The sequence below is a fragment of the Perca fluviatilis genome, chromosome 21 (genome assembly GCF_010015445.1).
Source record: "Perca fluviatilis chromosome 21, GENO_Pfluv_1.0, whole genome shotgun sequence".
Lineage (NCBI taxonomy): Eukaryota > Metazoa > Chordata > Actinopteri > Perciformes > Percidae > Perca > Perca fluviatilis.
Window position 1 is genome coordinate 9,690,874 of NC_053132.1, and position 15,610 is coordinate 9,706,483.

Genomic DNA, 15,610 nt, shown 5'->3' on the forward strand with positions numbered 1-15,610 from the left:
CTTTTTGAAGCACAACTATTATTTCAGAGATGAAACACTGCTTTGTGACCATAAACCTTTCTGGAATACAAATTTAAAGCTCCAATGTATTATTTAGTTGGCATATTATTATGTCAAAACTAACTGGCATGACTAATCAATGCTCCAAGTAAAGATTAGTCGTTATGTTAATGCCATGTGTCAGTTAATTGTTGATCAGGCCATCTTAATATATAATTCGGGAATGCTTGTTTGGAGTCCTTGAGACTGACAAGGGACATCCACCCCTGCCCAAATAATAATAATCACATGTGCTTCTATAAATTTGATGAGTGAAAGTCTATTTTTGTTCCAGATATGAGGTGGTTAGCATTCATCCAGTCCAGATAACCAAGTACAACTCACTTTCTTGCAGTTGTATACTTTGCCATTTTAACAAATTTGTGGCCGATAATACCTCCAAAAATTAGATTTTAAAAAGACAAGTAAACAAATGAAGTACAAGATACAACATCCCGTTGTATCTGGATGAGCTTTAGTCGGAAATACCGCCTCCTCTGTTCTATAGACAGCATTCTTATCCAATGAGCAATCACATGCTGCGTGATTGATATGTTAATCGACCAATCAGCGGTGGGATTACGGCTCTCGGGCGGTAGTGCACGTACAGCTGATTTGCAACCCGCCGAAGCTACAGCAGAGAAGGAGGAAAAATGTCGCTGGCTTCGACGCGGACCGTTCTAGGATCAGTGTCCTTTTAGGAAAAATCAGACGGCAATTCGGTGAGTGGGACAGCCGTCACTAGTTGCATCCAAGGTTAGCGGTTAAATTCGGTCTGTCCCGTCCAGAACCGCAACCGCTTGCTACAGTTTTACTCATTTTGTGCTACGTTTCAGGCCTGCTGTTTAGAAAAAAACAAAACAGCAATGACCGTGCGTGGCAGCCATGATGTATGTTAGTTACGATAAATGTAGCATTGTTGATATAATTTGCGTCGTTAGTTGGTAATAAAAGGCAGCGCTTTTTTGTCATATAACTACAAGTCAAAATGAGCCACTGTAGTATATATGTTTCTAAAACGACACATGGAGAAGGAAAAGCTTGTTTTTATTGTTATTGTAGAAAGTTTTGTATTGTACATCAGCTGCCGATTCTGAGCGCGAGACAGACCGTTTAATCACTCGCTCATGCACGTCACACGTATCCGTACGCCATTTAAAAAGTTAATGAATGTGATTATATTGTGAACGCGTGGATAGGCACTTTTTTACAGTTATTTTAGTTCAATTAAAGAGCTGTCTCCTTGTCACATCTCGTCCAATCACAGGCGTTTCTTCTCTCAGCAGCAGCTGAGCTGTAAAGCCCAGCAGACAGACAACAGTAATGCTTGTTGACACAAAAACTGTGACCTTCTAAGTTGCTTGCTTAGCTTTTTGTAAGGTCTAACAATAGACTGCATGGGTCAAACTCATTGGTTCTCAAAGTGGGGTCCGGGGACTCCCCAGGGGTCATTGAAGGGGTTCCAGGGGGTCCCCAACAAAAAGGGGAATTCATTCATGCTTTATTCTTATTTGTGAAGTGAAGTGTGTGTGTGTGTGTGTGTGTGTGTGTGTGTGTGTGTGTGTGTGTGTGTGTGTGTGTGTGTGTGTGTGCGCGCGCGCGCGCGCGCGTGCAATGACAGCAGCTGTTACTATGAACCTGCCATGTGGCTGTGCACCATCAATAAAGTGAATGTCCACCATATGAACCCATATTTTACCTTGTAACTGTCCAAAGACACAGTTAAGAATGAACACGTTATCCCCCTAAATATCCAAATCATTATATAGTCATTATATTTCAGATCAAACAATTATTATCAAATCTTTTAATGCACAGAGTTTGGTTTTCCCACAGGCTTACTGTTAGCATTGTTAAGGCATGCAGTAATTAGTATTATTTAGTACCAGGAATGATAAAGTCAGAGTTTTCACTTTCAAATTATTTTAAAGGTGTAGTCCGTTACAAACAACGTAACCTTTGGTACTAACTATGATTTTTCTTATTTCTTTCTTTCAGAATGAACCCTCTGCTGTGGTGCTGCTGTGAAAGATTCATGAAACTGTAAAGAAATTGAAATGGTCTAATAGTTTTAGTGTGGGAGGTTTTACCTTGACTATAGAGAGAGTCAGCTTACGCTCCCCTTTTGTCCACTATAAACATAACCATTTAGGAACAGAGGAGTATAGTGTAACGCTACATGGGCCTCTAAGGTAACGTGATCTGATAATTGAAGCCTCTGGAGCCTCCTCCCTCAGACAGAAAGGTAACAATTCAGTAAAGACATGGACCCATCTACTAGGGTGGTGGGTCTGGATGCCCAGGGGAACATGGTTTTCACAGTGGTGAAACCAGTAATGGGCATCTTTCAGGTGTCTTCAGAGCAAACAGGTAGTGTTGCACAAGGGGGCATGGGGCTACAGGGTCTATCTGAAAACGCATTGATCCTTCCTCAAGTGCAAGGCCAAGCTCTGGACCAGAACCAGATGGAAATGCACACCATACAGCCTCATATTCAGATGCCCCAGATGCAGGTTTCTGCCCCAGTCCAGACTGAGGTTGTGTCCCAGAATCAGGACCCACCACCAAACTCGAGCACAAATTCTGAGTCTGCTACCCACATGCCTTTTGCAGAGGTGTCGTCACTCCTGGATCCCAACATGAAAGGATCTAAGGCTCGTAAGTGGCCAGTTGTTTGAAGATAACACCAGCAGTCATTTAGCTTCAGAGCAAATGTGTAGTCTTTGTTCTTGAATTTCAATTTTTTATTTTTTTTGTTAAGTTATTTAAAACTTGTCACTTAAATTTGCTGAAAGTAAAAGGGATTTGGATTTGAGAAGCAAATTTAATATTCAGATTTGATCAAATGCTATTGAATCCCTGCTGTGCTGATTCCCCTCTTCCTGTCTTGCTCTTATTTTAGGAAAGTATCTCATCTCGTATGATGAAATCAAGCGGCGCCTGCAGGCCCCGGAGAAGATGTCCCTGCGCTCCCTGGCAGCCTACACTCGGGTCAGCAGAGGCCCGGCCAGCAAGAAGACACTTCTGGAGTCACTCAATGTACTCAGCCTCACGCCAAGCACAACTACCTCTGTGTCCTCCTCGTTCTCCAAACTCACTGAAGGTGACAGGGATGTGTGTTAGTGAGGACGAATATACTGTATACATTTAACACAACAGGGAAGTGTGTACGGGACTAACCTGTGTTTTCATTTGTGAATGTGTTTAGGCGACACCAGAGCTTTGTGTGACGATATGAAGGACTTCTCCCATGACTACATCGACTACAGCAACATGGCTAAACAGCTCATCCCCGAGACGAACACAGTTCAACACTGGTCCAAAATCATTGAAACTAAGTACGTACTGTATGTCCTTGTTGTAATGTGGCCTTCAAGCCTGTTTTTCTAAAGGCTCTGACACACCAACCAGACGGCCGACCATCGGCAGAAAAGGCAGTCGGACTGATCAGTCGGCTCCCGTCTCCCCGAGTTGGTCAAAAAAGTGTTTCGGAACACACCAAAGCGACGCCGACTTGAGCGTACGTTCTGCGCGTGCGCGAGACGTAATACGTCTCCATGACCGCAGGCAGCCCTAATCTGTATTGTCGGCCAAAAAAATTTAAACCAGAAATTACGGAACATCTCTCTAGACCTAGTAAACACAGAGCATGCTGTCGTCAGTCATTGTTTTCATCAGAGAGTGTTGATAGTAGTTAAGAAGGATCGTTGTTGTCATTACTCGCTGAACGGAAGAAAATACGATGGCTAGTAATGAGATGATACTGGCGTTGTCAGCTCTCGGGCTCTCCAGGTTTCTCGTGCACTGATTCGCTAGTCATAGGGCTAACACTCCACCAATCAGATTGGTCATTGAGTCTAACTGCCCACTGGCCGATTCAATAAGTCAAATCGGCCAAAATGAACGCAGACGGCTCCTCCGACTGGCGACGGCACGGAACACACCGACTCGAGTCACCGACGACGTCCGACGGCCGATAATCGGGGTTGGTGTGTCAGCGCCTTAAGGAACTTTAGACAAACCCGAGTAATAACACTTCCTTTTTCTCTCAGGAACCACCTGGAGGATATGAGAAAATGTTTCAAGGACCCGGTCAACAGCGGTGCGTTTGACAACGTCACTCACGGTCTGGGTCTGGGAATGTTGGACGTTGCACTGGACATGATCGTTATGGTAATTGAGCAGCAGATTCGCATCCTGTCTGGCACGGCGGCATCAGACGCGGCTGACTCCGGTCCGCCAATGAGGCGCATCCGCAGGCGCCTCCGCAAAACCCGCCCGACTGACAATGAGAACCCTCACAAGGTGTCAGGAGGGGTCAAAGAGCAAGGGAAGGCCATTTCAAAAGGCAAGGGGCGAGGCCGAGCCAGGAAGAAGATAAGGCAGGACGCTGGAGCAGCTGTTCCAATGGAACCCCAAGCGGAGCAGTGCAAGCCAGATGATGTGGAGAATAATGTCCTTACCCTGGTTTCTGTTGGATATGAGACTGTTTCCAGTGGTCTCAGTGCAGCAGGAACTGTTTGACAGCTGCGCACAAGAACCATTCATAGTCCCTTTCAAAGGCATACTCAGCGATGGAACACAAGCTCTGCACAAGTTTAGCTCCTGTGAAGGAGATCACAGCGGCTCACAGTGAGCTCAGCATCAACGGATAATGTCCCATCTTTAAGTCAAACTCCAAGGAATAGTTGGACGTTTTGGGAAATACCCGTATTAGCATTCTTGACGAGATTGATACTGGGGCTGAACAATTAATCTGAATTTTTAATCAAAATAGCAATATGGACTAGTACAATTTCAAAATCGCGGCACAATATTTGTTTACAAATCATATTCCACAGACAGTTTGGTAAAGATCCTCGCAAAAAAAAAATTTTCAATACATTTTTCAATTAAAGTGAGAAACAATATCATTCCCTCCAATATCGTAAATCAAATCACAATATCAAAGTCGGTCGTCAAAGTCGGTCGTCTCTAATTGATACCACTCCATACTATAAATATGTAGCTGGAGTTTGAGTTTTGTACAGATTTAACTAAAAAGATATAATGCGTTAATTGGTGAGTTAGACGTTCTGGTAGGCCAATTTTGTTGCCTTCAGACAGAGCCAGGCTAACTTTTTTCCCCCTGTTTCCAGTCTATATGCTAAGCTAAGCTAACCGACTGCTGCCACATATTGGTATATGGTATCGATCTTCACGTCTAACTCTTTGCAAAGCTATAAAGCACATTTTCCAAAATGCCAAACTATTCCTTTGAGTGAATAATCTTGTTTCTTTAGTAGCAAGTCTGTAGACGTATGTGTGTAGTCTAATCCAATTATATACTATTTTTTTATGCTATTGTTTTTTTTAGTGAACAGACAAAAGTCCCCATGTATGTAAACATGTTGAACACTGTCCATGCACAGATGAACACCCAATAATGTAGAACAGATCATATCAGAGGTCTGGATTATATTTTTTGCTGGTGGTACAGTGTCTCTCATTTCCCTGTTGTATTTATTGTTTAGTTTTCCAATCCAACATCTATCGTTCTGTACTAGATTGTTACTGGAACCTCAAGAGTTGAGTAAAAGATTTCATTTTTATAACTACTTTGATTCTGTTATGGTCTTGTGATAGATGTCCTATAATGGAGCAAGCTGTGCCTAAATGTGTAGATCATTGAGTTAAAAGAGAGAATTGCTTCATATATTTAATTTGGGCTTTAAGTGACTCTAACATTGTCGAGAATGATCATTTAGAACAGTGAAATTATATGGAGACATCGGGTTGAAGCATTGCCGTCCAACTCTGTTCAACATTTTGCATTTCGGGGGAAAACAGCCATCTAATAATACACTTGTGAACAAAAACAGATGTCCCCACCTGTCTGTGTTGTTATTTTGTCTTGGATTTACTAGAAACTGAAATGCATTGTGGGAGATTTTAGGGTGGTAAGAATACACCCAGCCGAGTAAGCTAAGTGCTAATACTTTAACTACACACACACACACACACACACACACACACACACACACACACACACACACAGGAGAGAGAACAGCTTTAGGAGGATTTGCTCTGTATTTACAGTAACCCTGGGGGACCGAGCCAGCCGAGTACAGGAAAGACAGACTCTACAGGTGTGTAAGAAAACAAATAGACAATTATTTTATTTTTGCACAATCCAACAGTGCAGGATGGGAAGGAAGTGCGGCAGTGGGATTAAATAGGCAGTGTATTGAAAGTAGGTTGAAGACTGGCACTAAAAGAAAGAAATCTGACAAAAAGAGAATAACAATAAAGTGCTGTGTATTCTGCACGGAGATGTCAACCTGAGGAAGTTTCACCACCAGAGCAGAATGGGACACCCTAATGTGCCACTCATGTACACTTACGCCCGTTCCCACAAGGATAAACACAAATCCAGTCGACTGCAACCCTACACACCAAACGGTGAGTGGAACAGTATCATGGTTGATGATCAACAGCGTGAAGTTGGTTGGATGTTGGATCTTGATATTAGCTTGGACCTTAATGTGGTTATAAATACCTTTTATTTATTTATTTTTATATATATATATATATATATATATTTTTTTTAGGGGGGGGCATTTTTAGTCATGACATGCAGCAAAGGGCAGCAGGTCGGAGTCTAACCTGCGGCTGCTGCGTCGAGGAGTAATATAGAATATAATAATAATAATAATAATAATAATAAAATAATAATAATAGAAGCTACACATTTGTTTCAGTAATGCTCACACTTCTTATTCAGACATGGAACCTGCTGGTGCAACCAGACTGTAATACTGTTGGCCGGTGAGCAGCTTTATTAGCCAATAAAGGGTTTACTGTCTTATAGTAGTTTTTGGTGGGAGGAAATGTTATTCATTCGCACACATTTTCACAGCTAGTGAAGGGACTCAAGCTTGTGATCTTTCAGTCATAAATTCTTTAAAGACCATGCCAGTGTTACACTTTTAACTCGTATTAATAATCTAATAAATAAACATGTACTGTAAGTACTTTATTGCTGAACATCTTCAAATGCATCCTTGAAAGTTTCTGATTTGTTCATGTAATTTCCCTACCAATCTACTCAAACATTGTTTCCTTTTTGTTTGTTAACAGCATGAAAATCAATTAGTCAAATCAGTCTATCAAAACTTAATTGAGTTGTGTAGTCCATCACAGTGAGCAGCAATGTTGCATTCATTTTTGCCAATTTACATTATTATTATGTGGTTATGCAGTTTAAGTAAGGTTGATTGCACTGCAATTACTTTTCACTTGAATGCATTCCACAATTTAAGCTATTTTCATTTTAAGTTAATTGTTTTTTATATGGAATTGGAAAAATGGAAACCAATTGCTGCCAGGAGCAGTAGAGAAACTACACTGACATTTGTCAAACAAAAAAAAAATGATGTAAGAGTATCTAGCTTTGTAGTAAATGAGCTAAAACATGCAAAACTACTTATATACTGTAGTTCTAAAAAGCCCCCCCAATATGCCTCCACATGCGTCTGTCTTCAGTTCATGATTTGCTGAAGTAAGGGCTGGGAATACAGTGGTTACAACTACTGATCACCATGTGTCACTTTGTGACATCTCTGTATAAGTTAATTGAAGGACCACTCAAACGAATCGGGTTGGAGACTGGAGCTTTTTTTTTTTAATATTTGTACAGACAAGATGGGACGATCTGACTAGAGAAGTGCTTACTACTGAAGTGTCCTTGATCAAAGCACTTACTGTAAAGCTGAGTATGGCATTGTTGTGGGCAGCAGCTCATTGGCAGCCATCTATTATCTCGAGACTGGTACTGTAACTCGGCTTTAGAAATGTTTTAATCGATTTCCATGGGTAAATTAATTTAATGGAATGAGTTCCAGAGTTAAATATACTGTAGTTAGTAGAGTTATATTTGGATACCTCGACAGTGAACCAGATACCATGGTCATTTGGTCTAAACCAGAGAGAGCAGTGGCTGACATCTGGTTGTTTTGCAAATAGGATGCACAGGAATCAAGTGTATCTTTGCACAATTAGTCAAATTATTTGCAGGATTCTTTACTCCCGATGGAGACTCCCAGTTGTACTGCTTTTATACTCTTTTTATTTTTTTTATTTTTATTTTTTTATTTATGAGCAGCCCTCTCTCTCATCCAACTGTAAGGACTTTCACATTTCCTATGCTTCTATACATAATCCATACCTGCTGGCCATTTACTTATGTCCCATTTTATGACTCTTAACATGTCTCCGTGTTCCCACATCTTCCCACAGACAGCCTGAACAATGCCTTAGGCTCTATCAGAGTGCTTGGTTTGGAGCTGATCGCTGACGAACTTAAGCCACATCTGAACACAGTGCTAATCAACATAACGGAAAGAAGTGAGTTTATTCACACTCTTTTACACCGTGATATCTCATTTCTTATTGAAATATATTTCAGGCTATGCTATCCATCAATCCTCAGCTATAACACTAGACAGCATTAAATATATCAAAATGTGTTTAGGTTTCACATAATGACAGGTTTCGGGGGGGGAGGGTTGTCTTTTATTTGATGTGATTTGAATTGCAAAATGCCCGACAGTCGATGCCGTACATGCAATTTACATTATTTATGTCTTTCCTAACACTTAAGACATAATGCCTCCCACTCCTAGTGGCAGCTGTATCATAACAGCTCCCCATTTGGAACGATAAAACCTGTAGCATTTAAACCACAGCGGTGAGGGATGGGTAGCTGGGGGTTGAGAGGCTGTAAAAGGATCAGGTGTATGACACTTGTAAGTCCTCGGGAGATGTTAAGCTGTATTTGTGTCTCCTAACAAGAGAGCAACAGGGGCATAGAGAGGCAGAGGAGGTAGAGATGGGTTAGAGAGATCACATTGAAAGTAAGGCTGCAACAGATTCAATTCAGTACCATTAAAAGGAACAAATCATGAAAAAAAAAAAAAATAATAAAAGTACTTGATATATATCATGCAACTTCATCTTTTAAGCCAACCTTTTCTTTGGCTTTATTTGGTTATTTGTAGCAGTGTTGTGTTTACATGTGTACTTCTGCTTGTGTCCAGCGAAAGGCGCTGCTGAGCAGGTAGTGGTCAGTGGGATCTTGCCAATTCTGGCCCTGTCTCTGAGGAGCAGGGGGCCCCTTACTCTGCTGACCGCAAAACTGGTAGCTGAACTCGCCAAAGAATGTAAGACACAGATATTGGTCATTTATTTATACATAGTTTTCTTATTCAAGCCCCAGATTCTCTAAAAGGTGCATTTCCTGTTGGCTGCCCTTAAAGCCCGCTGCATTATCTTTATCCTTTGTATTTTTTATCAGTGTAGTTCATTCATTGCGTTGTTTGTTTCCTGTCAGCTGTGGTTCGTAAAGGTTTCAGTGACGCGGGTTTGGTTACGGCTTTGCTGTCTGTGCTGACCAGTCCAGACCAAGAACTGCTCCTTCACGCTGTAAGAGCCATCTCACGCATGTCCTATGACAGCTGTAAGTAAAAATAAACCAATTGTCATTAAGTATTTATGTGTTTAATTGTAATCCATATGTGACCTTACCCTACATCACTGGTTGTCAAACTGTGGTACAAGTACCACTAGTAGAGCTGTAAACGGGCCTTAAAAGTTAGACCCGACAAGGCCCGAGCCCAACAGAATTCAACCCGAGCCCAACAAGTACATTTTGATTGACAGCTTTTAAAAACACAAACCCGTTTACAGCCCGACATTATTCAAATGTGCGCACGCACACAGCTCTTTTGCCTTTTGTCAAGAATGAGTAATTTATAAATTTTTTAACATCATTTATTCATGACTAACGTAGGCTATAGGCCACTTGGAAGTTGGAACAAAGACATCGTAACATCTCAGCACTCTAAATAGGCCAACATGCCTTATCAGCGACGAATTCCCTGTCGTTTTGTTGTCGTACTTTAACAGAATGTTGCATCTTTTGCATTTCACATAACCCACTGGCTCATTATTCTCATTATGCACATGGTCAACAGTTTTCCACACCTCAGACTTTGCTTTCTTTTTGCGCTAATCGAAATGCATCACCTGACTGCTCATTTGCTGCGCAACCCAGAGCGCAAGCCCGAGCCCAGCCCGAGCCCAGCCCGAACCCGCCCCGAGCCCGTGTAAAATGATAGAAATTAAGACCCGTCAGGTTCGGGTAAAGATCTTCAGCTCTAACAACTGGTGTACGCGAGCTCTCTCTATTGGTACGCGGATGGAATCTCTGATATAATTTTTTTTTTAATGAAATACATTTATTTAAAAACATAATACTATAGAAATACAACATTTTTAATAATAATTTATACTTAAACTATGATCAGTGAAAAGTAATTAAAAATAAGTGTTTGTTTAAGTGCAATCTTTTTTGTTTAGATATTAGCTTGCTACATAGTTACGTTCATACAGCGCGCATACATCCATGATTTGTTTTACGAACTGTGATGCAAGACAGTAAGCAGAGGTAAAATGAGTGGTTCCAAAACACTGCAAACGTGGCTTCAAACAGGAACTATTAGGAAGAGAAGTGTGGACGAGGAGGAGAATATTTCGAGCAGCCCTGTTGAAACTATAGCTATAAGCTACTTAAGCAGCGGCGGTGAAGTCTCCACTGCACCTGCTAGCAGCAAACTGTGCAAAACAGTAAGGAGATATGACCCGAGTTACCTCAAATTTGGATGAAGTTGGAGGGGGAAGGAGGAAGTGCAGTGTGGCTGTGGCTGTCTACAATATAGTTTTTAGGAATAAACCTGCCTCCTGCCTGAACTGTCCGTAGCTGATAATATTTGGTAAGTGGTACGTGGTGTAAAAAATTTGAGAACCACTGCCCTACAGGATTTGAAGCCAACGTTCCACTGTGCATTTTACATTGTTTGACATCAGGTCACAGTTGTTCAGTGATGTAAAGATGTGCTACAATCGTCTATTTTCTGTGCCTCTCTAATTCCCTCTGTCGCCTTCAGCTAAGCTGCAGGAACTGTTACTACGTCGAGGTGCAGTGCCTCGTCTTGTTGCCATCCTGCTCCGTTTCCCTGAGAATGAGGCTCTGGAGGAAGAGTGCCTTCAGGCCCTCTGTAACCTCAGTGGCATGGGAGTGGCAGAGGAGGCTGGCATGGTCTGGGAGAGAGTTGCATCTGTGAGGCCAGGAGAATCGGTTTTTCACGGCGTTTCTCCTCACACCTGTGGTCTGGACTCCTCTGTGACTCTGGTGTGTGTGTCTCAATGGGCGCCGGGTCAATACGCGGTCAACATCGAGGTTTTCCAGCGCTGCTCCTCCTCTTTCTGGAACCTTCACGGGAACAAACGGAACACTCGTTGGTTCCCGTTCTCCAGCTTGGGAAGCTGTTCACATCTGTACAAGGTGATCAAGTTCTCTACGAGGAAGGTTCCCCGAACTAAAAGTCTGAAGACTCGCGTGTTCCACACTTTCCTCTGACATCTTAAATACTATATATTATAATCTGGTATTATAGTTATATAAAACTCTGAGGGGATTATATAGCCTGTCTAATTGCACCACCAATTATTGGTAGGCTACACACCAAAACATCAGTGGAATGTTTACACACCATAATGCCCACTGGACATTTACGTTATTTGTGTTTAGGACCCCCTCAAAATTGAGATGCTACAGCTCAAGGGGCTATCCTTTCAATACAATTCTAATGAAATGCTACTAAATGTCTCTTGTCTACTGACTATTGACTATTGTTATCATTTTGACTTCTATTTTTTACTTTAGTTTATTAGTTTATTTGTCAGGGACTATGCACAGTTCAGGCCCTGTACCAGAGTTAGCTATACAGCTAATTTACATCTGTGGTCCCTGGGCAAGGGAGATAAAAGGTTAATATAGATAATACAGACAATACTATCAAAACAGATAGAAACTTAACAAACATATAAAAAGCATTACATCACGTATAAACCAGTATACAAAATATACATTCCATGTTATAAAAAGTGACAACCCACTCAACGTAAAATAATAGTCAGTCACAGCTCATTTTAGTGATTCAGCTATTATGGGATCCTATGCCATGCAGTACTGTTTGTTTTTTTGTGCAATAGTTGAATCAGGAATAAGGAAAACGCTATGAATAAAAAGTAATTATGCATCAGAACATGAAAACCGTAAAAAAAAAATTATGTTCCAATGATGTCCTTGCTGTTGATTTGTACAGAAGTGCTTGAAATAATTGTGAATTTCTTTTCTAGGCAGCAATAATGATCCATGTTATTTTCTACAGTGCAAGCGTTTCATTTTTTTACTATGGCTCACTCAATTTTCTTGATCTTTGACTCCCACTTTAAACAATAAATGCCTTGACTTTTAAAGCATGTGTCTTTACAGCAGGCGAACAAGGTCATTGTTGTCAGGGGTTAGTTTGTAAATAATGTGAGCACACAAATAACTCATTTGCTGAATTTGTAATAACTGACATGTTTTTATGCAATAAAATTGCTTGTTTTCTTAACTCACGCACACAAATGATTGATTTGAGGATACAAAAAACTATTTTCTTACATACCGACGAAAGAACATACACAAGCAATTAACACAGAAGATTTTTTTTTATTTTAAACAACTTCTTGCACAATATGAAACTCCAACATACCTATTTGAGGTGGGAGTAAAAAAATAAATCTCACTCCCTCTTCAACTCTACACCATAACTTGTCTGGAAACCCTAGGGGTTACTGTGTCGACATGCCACACATGATACTGTATGATGGATCTGCTAAAAGCTTGACTGCCTGGGCTCAGTAATCCGATTCAAATCGGTTTTAGGCTCCAGGGAAGAGGACTATGGAAGTTGTAGGAATGCAGGCCATTCAGCTACTGTAGGACACAGGCTAATGATCCTAGTCTCACATTTGTTTTGACTTGCCTCAGCGAACAGGATGGCCAAAATCTGTGTAATGTCAGTTTACCCAAAACCTTTGCAAAAAGGAGACCAAGTAAGCTCCCACCTGACCACGAAACAGGAGAAAAAGGGGAACAAAAATAATTTTCACCAATAAGAAATTCAACAGCAGCACCAGACCAACAAACAGCTATGTGGACAAGAGGCAAGGAATACTTGTTCTGGGGTTAATATAGGCTACAGCTACACGGACGATGCAGTTCAGGTGTGGGTGATCCAGGCACACAGGTGTGGGTGATCCAGGCACTCAGGTGTGGGTGATCCAGGCACTCAGGTGTGGGTGATCCAGGCACACAGGTGTGGGTGATCCAGGAACTCAGGTGTGGGTGATCCACGCACACAGGTGTGGGTAATCCGGGCACTCGTGGCAGACCTGAGAGAAACAACTTCCAGAGGAAAGTCAGTGCATGTGAGCCAGTTATTCCCAAACAAAAACATCAGCTAACAAACATGCAAATATATCCTCAATATTCTCTTTCTATTCCTCTCTTAAACACTGTCTGACTTTTATGTCTCTCGGAGTCTGAACCAACTTGATTACTAGAGTTTAACACTAGATGGCATGCATGAGCTTTGTAGAAACCTTTGTAGTCCATGTACTGTGCAATATTAAAGAAACTGAACTCCAGTTTGTGACTTTGCAAACATGTCTAACATATACACATGGACTGAATCTAATAATGACATCTCAGTGGATATTCTCAGATATTTACATAGATTTAATTGGTTTACTTTCTCTTGCTGATATGAAAAGTTTGTGATAGTGTCTAAGTTAAATTGAGCGCTTGCCCTTTGACTGTAAATTTGTTAAATACAAATGCCAACACCAAGACCGACACAAGTGTATCCCCTGCTCAATCTTTCTCTCATTTCTCTTCCTCTAATTACCTCTCTTATTGGTTCCATCCCGCTCCAGGCGTCCTAACGCAGGGGCGCGTCCTCTAATCAATCCTAACTTTATTACTCTGGGAGCCACTTAAATATTTGATGTGATAGAGATGAGGCTTTGGAATTATTTACAGGTAGACAAGAGGCACGCGCACACACCTATTCCCGAATAACGCGATCTGGTGGAAAATTGGTTCACAGTGCACATAAGAAAACCGCATTATAGACGGACTAGGCTTAAATATTCATATTATAGGAGATAATTAGTGCATTGGTGCATGTTCGAATCAGACCAAAAATGTTTAAAATTTATTTGGAAAGAAACTACTGTGATGAAAAGACATTTGGTCTGGTGAGGTTTTTTTTTTTCCCCTGTGAGTCAGGCCCAGAAACAGTAACCAGAGGTGAGAAGCTCAAACTTGTTAAAACAGAGCTAAAAGGTCGGGTCAGAGAGGATTTTATCTGCCAGCAGCAGCAGCAGCTCCTTCACTACTCCTGCAGTGAGTCCTGTGAACGTGCTGTTTTTGTAAGGGCTTTGGCCAATAGCAATCTGTGCATGCTTGTATTACATAAACACTTCTGAAAAAAAGAAGCATTGCAGTGAATACTAAAAGACATAGATGTTTGGTTTGGTTTTATTCTGTTATATAAACAATATGCATAACATATTCGCAAGATTCTACAAAAGAGCACAGATTTGACAGGATTTTTGTAGGTTCCCAGTTTGTGTCTCTCATGTGTTGCCAGTCAAGCATCTGATTTTCCAAAAAATATATATCTGTCAATCTGTGAAATACCCAGAAGGTTGTTTAATAACACTTGCCGCAATTCTGAAGGTATTTCCAGGATCCTCAAAGACTTTTCTAACCATCTGGCTGAAAGAAATGTTCCGTCTGTTTGATGATAAAAAAAGATTTTTTTTAAACACATTTTCCAAGTTGTGCCTCTATCTCCTCATCCAAACAAAAATGGTAGCTAGTAATGACATATCTCCTTGTTCAATCAAATAAAAAAACATGAACCCAAGTTAAACATGATATATATTGAAATTACTTTGTAATATGTTATATTTTCATTCAACTCAAAGTCATATACAAAATGTATGTGCACAAGCAGTGAAAAGGTGAGTTTTTAAATTTTTAAGTTAAATAAAATGAGGCGTTAGTTCCTTTTTTTATAGAATGACTGACATTTTTGTTGCTGTAACAAGCTAACCCTAACTAACAGGAGCGAACTGGTAGCAAAAAATTGGTAGCAGCTGATGAGCTGGCTTAAAGTGTTCATATTATTCTCATTTTTAAGTTCATAATTGTATTTAGAGGTTATATCAGAATATTTAGGTTTATAATTGTATTTAGAGGTTGTACCAAAATAGGTTTACATGGTTTAATTTTCAAAAAACACCATGTTTTGGTTGTACTGCACATTGATGCAGCTCCTCTTTTCCCCCTGTGTGTTGAGCTCTCTGTTTTAGCTACAGAGTGAGACATCTCACTTCTGTTCCATCTTTGTTGGGAGTTGCACATGCACAGTAGCTAGATTAGCACTACAAGCCAGTCAGAAGCATGAGGGCGTGCCTCGCTAGCAACTAGTTACAAAGTGACAAAAAGCCAAAAAGCATAATATGAGCACTTTAAAGGAGGCAAAAATGCGACAATAAATAATGTCTGAAATGAAATAAAAAATAAATCTCTCATAATAATGAGGTTTGGGGGCATTTTAGGCCTTTATTT

The 15,610-nt window shown here is 40.7% G+C and overlaps 2 protein-coding genes across 2 annotated transcripts; both read left to right on the top strand.

Annotated features, from left to right (window-relative positions):
• Positions 1-638: 638 nt before the first annotated feature.
• Positions 639-5,901, top strand: si:ch73-127m5.2 (uncharacterized protein LOC561202 homolog). Its single transcript, XM_039789274.1, has 5 exons — positions 639-761; positions 2,038-2,697; positions 2,942-3,142; positions 3,248-3,377; positions 4,092-5,901. Exons 2-5 carry the CDS (start codon positions 2,304-2,306, stop codon positions 4,561-4,563), a joined length of 1,197 nt encoding a protein of 398 aa, XP_039645208.1. The 5' UTR covers positions 639-761; positions 2,038-2,303; the 3' UTR covers positions 4,564-5,901.
• A 153-nt stretch (positions 5,902-6,054) lies between these two features.
• On the top strand, positions 6,055-12,539 carry si:dkey-21e13.3 (uncharacterized protein LOC100150043 homolog). Its single transcript, XM_039789195.1, has 5 exons — positions 6,055-6,480; positions 8,317-8,424; positions 9,117-9,239; positions 9,410-9,535; positions 11,025-12,539. The coding sequence occupies exons 1-5, from the start codon at positions 6,387-6,389 to the stop codon at positions 11,495-11,497; spliced, it is 924 nt and encodes a 307-aa protein (XP_039645129.1). The 5' UTR covers positions 6,055-6,386; the 3' UTR covers positions 11,498-12,539.
• The last annotated feature ends 3,071 nt before the right edge of the window (positions 12,540-15,610 follow it).

Coding starts and splice junctions, on each gene's coding strand:
- si:ch73-127m5.2 (XM_039789274.1), top strand. CDS start 2,304: ATGGACCCATCTACTAGGGTGGTGGGTCTGGATGCCCAGGGGAACATG. Junction 2,698..2,941: donor CATGAAAGGATCTAAGGCTC/GTAAGTGGCCAG, acceptor CTCTTATTTTAG/GAAAGTATCTCATCTCGTAT. Junction 3,378..4,091: donor TCCAAAATCATTGAAACTAA/GTACGTACTGTA, acceptor TTTTTCTCTCAG/GAACCACCTGGAGGATATGA.
- si:dkey-21e13.3 (XM_039789195.1), top strand. CDS start 6,387: ATGGGACACCCTAATGTGCCACTCATGTACACTTACGCCCGTTCCCAC. Junction 9,240..9,409: donor AGCTGAACTCGCCAAAGAAT/GTAAGACACAGA, acceptor GTTTCCTGTCAG/CTGTGGTTCGTAAAGGTTTC. Junction 9,536..11,024: donor ACGCATGTCCTATGACAGCT/GTAAGTAAAAAT, acceptor TGTCGCCTTCAG/CTAAGCTGCAGGAACTGTTA.